Consider the following 6,436-nt stretch of genomic DNA (forward strand, 5'->3'; position numbering starts at 1 on the left):
TGAGCTGCTTTAGTTCTCCCTGACTCACTGAAGTTGCAGGCCGGGTGTGACAGAAACTTGGAGAGGTGTCAGTGGAAAGAAAAATGAGACACCCTGAACATAGAAGAGACAAGTGAGAAGCTTGGTCTATTTAGAATCGCCTGTGATGAATTAGGAGTTCAGTGATGAGTTGGACATTTTTCTATGCAGATCTTAAGTACTGAGTGCCTGTTCTACAGCCCTCTGTGTTACAGGTGTGTCTGTATGTGCTGTTGAAGGCTGGCTGAACATCAGCTTTGGACAGGATAAAAGTGCACTGGCTTAACAGAGGCCATGGGATGCTTTCTGCTGGCTTGGTGTCAGCATTTAGTGCCTCCTAGAAAGCCCGACGAACATAGATCATCAAGCTCACAGACCTGTGTGCAGCTGATGGGAAGACACGGCCCAGGGCTTTGACTGGGAGATGTACAACAATCACACATATGAGGCATAACACAGACATAGACATGGTTTTGTCCTCATGTTGTGTTTGGAACTTGACAGGGATTTTTTAGTAGTTATCTGCAAATATATTTACAGTGTTCATTTCACGCAGAAGGCCTAAGGATGGTGGAGTGTATGTGTGTTAGTGGAGTGTACTGAATGATGCACTAGCTCACACAGAGCATTTTTACCCTGGTTGGTGATTCCATGGCTAATGATAACTGATAAAAGTTTATACATCAACCCAAGCAGCACAGAAGTGCCTCAGCCTGGGAAGAGGTGGTAAAACAGACCTCCTACTCCACTTGGGCCCTGTGAGAGAAACAATTTTGTCAGCTTGGGAACAAAATTTTTCTATAAATTATTTACAGTGAATGTGCCATACCAAAAACAAGCAAACCCCAAAGCTCCCCCCCCCCCAAAAAAAAAAAAAACACCCAAAACCTCCAAATGATACAGAAGTGCGTTAATATCATAAAAAGTTACAAATGGCTTTACTAGGTAAGGTGTGAGAGAGAACGTTATCCCCGGAGCTGTGAGCCGAGGAGAGTTTCCCGGTGCCGGTATCCTGCAGCCGGCGGCGGGGGCGCGGACGGGCGCTGGGCGGCGCTGCTGCCGCGGGGAGACCGCGCGGAGAGCGGGAGCGAGCGGGAGCGGGCGGGAGCGGGCGGGAGCGGGCGGGAGCGGGCGGGAGCGGGCGGGAGCGGGCGGGAGCGGGCGGGGCTGCGGGCGGGAGCGGGCGGGGCTGCGGGCGGGAGCGGGCGGGAGCGGGCGGGAGCGGGCGGGAGCGGGCGGGAGCGGGCGGGGCTGCGGGCGGGAGCGGGCGGGGCTGCGGGCGGGGCTGCGGGCGGGAGCGGGCGGGAGCGGGCGGGGCTGCGGGCGGGAGCGGGCGGGGCTGCGGGCGGGAGCGGGCGGGGCTGCGGGCGGGGCTGCGGGCGGGGCTGCGGGCGGGAGCGGGCGGGAGCGGGCGGGGCTGCGGGCGGGAGCGGGCGGGGCTGCGGGCGGGAGCGGGCGGGGCTGCGGGCGGGGCTGCGGACGGGAGCGGGCGGGAGCGGGCGGGAGCGGGCGGGAGCGGGCGGGAGCGGGCGGGGCTGCGGGCGGGGCTGCGGGCGGGAGCGGGCGGGGCTGCGGGCGGGAGCGGGCGGGGCTGCGGGCGGGGCTGCGGGCGGGGCTGCGGGCGGGGCTGCGGGCGGGGCTGCGGGCGGGGCTGCGGGCGGGGCTGCGGGCGAGAGCAGGCCGGGCCGGGCCGGGCCGGGCCGGGCCGGGCCGGGCGGGGCGGGGCTCGGGCGGGGCCGGGCGGGGCGGCTCGGCGGGCAGGTGAGTCCGGGCGTGAGCACCGCGTTGTGCCAGCATGGTCACAGCTTTCTTTATAACGACAGCAGGCAGTGCCACTACTTTCCGCTGCTCCTGGTGCCTGTCCTGCTTCCCTGGTGCTGGTCCTGAACAAGTCTACAGCACTCTTCTCCAGCTCGCTTTTCCCGGTATAAGGCTCAGCTTGTTCTGGGATGTTATCTTCTCTCTGGCACAACAATAATACTACCAGACAGAGGGGGAGAAGAGGAGGATGGAAAAAGAATTTTTCCCTCTAATGCTGCATTAGTTTCAGCATGTTGATTCTAGTTTTCCCTCCCGCTAACTTTCCCTCATTTTCAAACCCACTGTAGTGTTGTGCTGTTTGCGTTATAGCTTGTGCAGTGCAGCCTGGGGTAGGTGCTTGCATCCTGTGCTCATGTGGAATCTATTTAAGACCCTTTGTGGGGCCTCATTCCAAACTATGTGCCCTTCAACCTAAACTCTGTAGCAGGAGTGAGTTTTTGAGAGAGCCATTTAGATTCTTGTAACACATGGGGAACTTTGGCAGCATTGCAAGTTAAGTGAAAAGAGCTGGGATTGTGTTGCTGAGTTAGGGACAGAAAGGATTTGTGCATACTTTTTTTTGTTTGTTTGGGGTTTTTGGTGTGTGTGTGTCATACCTTGTGCTGACAAGGCAAGTGAAGTTAGCAGAGCGGAGATATGTGGTGAATGCCACTTGGTGGCTAAGCCAGACGGCTTGGAGGGTGCTGGATCCTCTGGAGGCCGGGGCTGTGTCCTGTGTGACCCGTGGGGATGCGCTGTCCCGGGCCGGCTCCCTGCGGGGCAGCCGTGCTGCGCAGCGCTCTCGGGGCGGCGCCAGCCTCCCAGGTAAGCGCTGCTCGCCTGCGCCCTGCTTGGGCTCTGTTGCAGGATATCCCACAAACAGCACTGCAGAGTGCCCTTATCTTTCCTTAGGGGACTTAAGAACATTTTTCTATGACCTAATCTATAGGCAAAATGCCTGTTTTTAAAAATTTAGTTTGTAGGCAGCAATGGCTCTAAAAGTTTTTGAGACTTCACGTATCTGTAGGGGTTAGTCAGAGGAATGTCTTTAAGGCAGCTGAGCAATTTATGTCAATCTCCCTTTAGTGAGATTTGGAATATGTTATAGAATAAATTGATCCCCTGCATAATTTTAATAAAAGAGAGGATCACATATCCCATCTGGGAGACTTAATTTCTGATTGTGACTTTATAAATCAACAGAAATCACATGAATGTTCTTGGACCCAGGTGGTGATCATGTTATAAGCACCTTATTGAGGAACAGAGATTATGATAAATGCAGTCAGAAGACTGAAATGAAGCTCTTGGATATAGATCCTCATCTGTTAGATTAGTGTCTTGCACTGGCTTTTAATTTACAACAGTTAATGGTCTAAATAAATTAATTCCAGACGACAGTCTCATAACAGTAAGGAATCTGAATTCCAAAATATATGTGGGACAGGTAGAAACCTGACTCCAACAAGGACCTACTGATTGCCTGAATAATAACACAGATATATGTTACTATTTAGGTAAAATTCTTGAAGCCTAAGGAGAGAACAGAATCTGTTGAAAACAGTTGAAACTGAAAGCACACTTAAGTATTACAAATTCATGCATATTCAGAAAAGATCTGCTAATTAATCATTCTTAATTATTCAGAAGCAAGGAAATACAGTCTCACATTTGCCCCATCAGATTTATTTTCTGATCAGCAAAGAGGTAAAATCATCTGAACAAGCTAATAAAGTCATCCAGGAAGTTGACCTCATTTCCAATATTAGAATAAATGCTTTACTGACAAAAGAGGTGAGTTCATAGGAAGCTTATGGCAAGCTCTGTTTCCCTAAAAGTTCAAAGCTTTGTTTTTCTTTTTCTAAAAGCACAAAAGAAGTGATGTCGTAGTGGTTAAATAAAAACTTCCATCATTTGCCTCTAAATGTTTTTAGAAAATTAGGAATGTTGGAGCCAAGCCTGCTGGCTTCTGCCTGTGGTGTGCTTGTGTGTGGTCAGAGGAAGATCCTTTAAAGGACATAGGTCTAACTGGTGGATCTTTTAAGTGCATATGTGTTAGTTTGATACATGGGTAAAGGAGAATTTTCATATCAGCTTGCTAACAGAGCTGTTGAGATATGGAGATAATATTGTAATAATGTATAGTACTGGTCACTAAGCATCTGTCTGGAAGCATAATGAGATTTTTCCCTGTATTCTTCTCTGCAAGTGAGGGACCTTATGTTCTTCAAAAGTGGTTGGCTCAATTTTGCATCTAGTCAGGTCTGGTGAATTTTTCCATGTCAAGTAGATACAGGTACATAAAGGAGAACATGACCTCAAATGTCGTGTCAGACAGACATAAGTCACAGCCACCACATCCAGACTATAAGTGCATTGTAGGTCTCCCTAAGGTTTTAACTGAGGCTATTTTATAACCAAGGGATCACTAACAAAAATATGTTTGCACACAGCCATTAACCACCAGATATCCACAGGTCAGACCTGGAGTTTAGATAGCAGTCACATAAAAAACCAAAAACAACCCCACAAAAACAAACAAACAACTGGGAAAAAAAAAACCAACAACCAAGAAATCCAGCAATGGTAATTTTTTTTTGCCTTATCTATAAAGGCAAAAGAATAACAAAGGATGACACAATTCAAAATTAGTAAGAAACAGCAACTTTTTAAATGTCTGCACTAAGTGGAGTGGAAGATGTCCCAACTCTTCCTCTGAATTCCAACATTAGAGTTCTGCACTTATGCTTGTTTTTCTACTGTGCAAGCCCCTTATAGAGCTCTGCTGAAAACCTTGGCCAGCTAATCCCGTACTGGGATTGTAATGCATTCTATCACGTTCTATACGACAGGAGAGAGAGAGCTCGCCCTTTAAAGATGCACATTGCCGTGTACGAACTGGGGGTGGAGTCACTGCTTGAGCAGGCTGCATAAAAGCCTGCAGGATTTCCAGCTGCCTCACACTGCACTCAGCATGAACTGCAGCCTGCCGCAGCGAGCGCTGCTCCGCTCTCTGATGGAGGCACAGCGGGACACGTTGTGCCTGCAGCCTCTTTGGGACTTTGTCACCGCAAAGGAGCCATTGATCAAGTCACCGTTTTTCCCAGTGCTGTTTTCTTTTACAGCATACATGGCTTTCTGTCTTCCATATATTGCACTGGACTTTTTAAGCATTAGACTACCAGAGCTGAGAAAATACAAAATCCAGCCACAGAACTATCCAAGTCTTGGAATGATGGTGCCTTGCATTATTCAAAGTGCATATCACCATGTTGTTTTGATCTTCCCGGTGACATTTCTGCACTGGTACTGGAGACCCATGAATCTGCCAGTGATAGCTCCAGAGCTGCCTGAAGTCCTGCTGCAGGTAGCAGGTTGTCTGCTGCTGTTTGATTTTGAGTACTTCCTGTGGCATTTGCTTCATCACAAGGTGCCTTGGCTCTACAAGACCTTCCACAAGGTGCATCACAAGCACGTGTCGACGTTTGCCCTTACTACACAGTATTCCAGCACGTGGGAGTTGCTGTCACTGGGATTTTTTGCTGCTATAAACCCAATGCTCCTCGGATGCCATCCTTTGACAGAAATGATTTTCTTCCTTGTAAACATTGGTTTGTCAGTGGAGGACCATTCTGGATATGACCTCCCGTGGTCAACTCACCGACTTGTGCCTTTTGGATTGTACGGAGGAGCTCCTCATCATGATCTCCACCATCTGAAATTCAGATCGAACTATGCTCCTTACTTCACACACTGGGACAAACTCTTCGGGACATTCATGGAGTCACATTCCAGTTAAGAATGTTTACCTGTGGATGAACTCTTATTTTTTATAGACTAAACAGGGACATTATTTTTTAAAAGACATACAGAAGATTGTATATTTGAAGCTGCCTATAAAAGTAATAGCTATTTATAACAAATCCTCTTAATATATGGGTATTTGTGTGTGTACTTGGAACTGCCTGTGTTAGGGACTGCAAATGGGAAAGTGAATATCTGTTGCTTAAATTTGAGCTGAAGGTTTAAGGGAAGCATTAAGAGACATTCTCTCTCCTTTCCTTCTTTCCAGCTTTCATAAAGCATGTATCATGTTGCTGTATGATGTTTTATACATACGCCAGAACATTATCTTACTCTTGTAGGATGATTTATGATGTAAACATAAAAGGTACACATCATGGATTTTGTGGAGTTTAATCTGCCAGAGAAAATTATTGCACAATGATTTTGCAAAATATTGCTGCCAAGTCAGGGTGGTTGGCTAACGGTTAAATGATTTTGATATTTATATTTTTTACCTTGGTGTACTGTCTGTTTTTAATAAAGAATAAATATGTTCATTCTTTTAAAATAGTATCATGTTTTGTTTTATTAATTCTTCTGTTCATGTGAGGAACAGGTATGGTTCCTTGTGCATAGGGATCACTTATTTGAATTATAAAATCATATAACTGTTTAGGTTGGAAAAGACCTCTAAAATAGAGTCCAACCATTACCCTAACACTGCCAAGTTCACCACTAAACCCTGTCCCTGCGTGCCACATTTACACATCTTTTAAATACCTCCAGGGATAGTGAGTCAGCCGCTTCCCTGGGCAGCCTGTTCCTGTGCTTG

General features: G+C 47.9%; 1 protein-coding gene across 1 annotated transcript; it reads left to right on the forward strand.

Annotated features, from left to right (window-relative positions):
* The first annotated feature begins 1,721 nt into the window (after window positions 1-1,721).
* CH25H (cholesterol 25-hydroxylase) lies at window positions 1,722-6,162 on the forward strand. Its single transcript, XM_063406463.1, has 2 exons — window positions 1,722-1,779; window positions 4,671-6,162. The coding sequence occupies exon 2, from the start codon at window positions 4,793-4,795 to the stop codon at window positions 5,615-5,617; it is 825 nt and encodes a 274-aa protein (XP_063262533.1). The 5' UTR covers window positions 1,722-1,779; window positions 4,671-4,792; the 3' UTR covers window positions 5,618-6,162.
* The last annotated feature ends 274 nt before the right edge of the window (window positions 6,163-6,436 follow it).

The sequence above is a fragment of the Prinia subflava genome, chromosome 9 (assembly GCF_021018805.1).
Source record: "Prinia subflava isolate CZ2003 ecotype Zambia chromosome 9, Cam_Psub_1.2, whole genome shotgun sequence".
NCBI classification, from domain to species: Eukaryota; Metazoa; Chordata; class Aves; order Passeriformes; family Cisticolidae; genus Prinia; species Prinia subflava.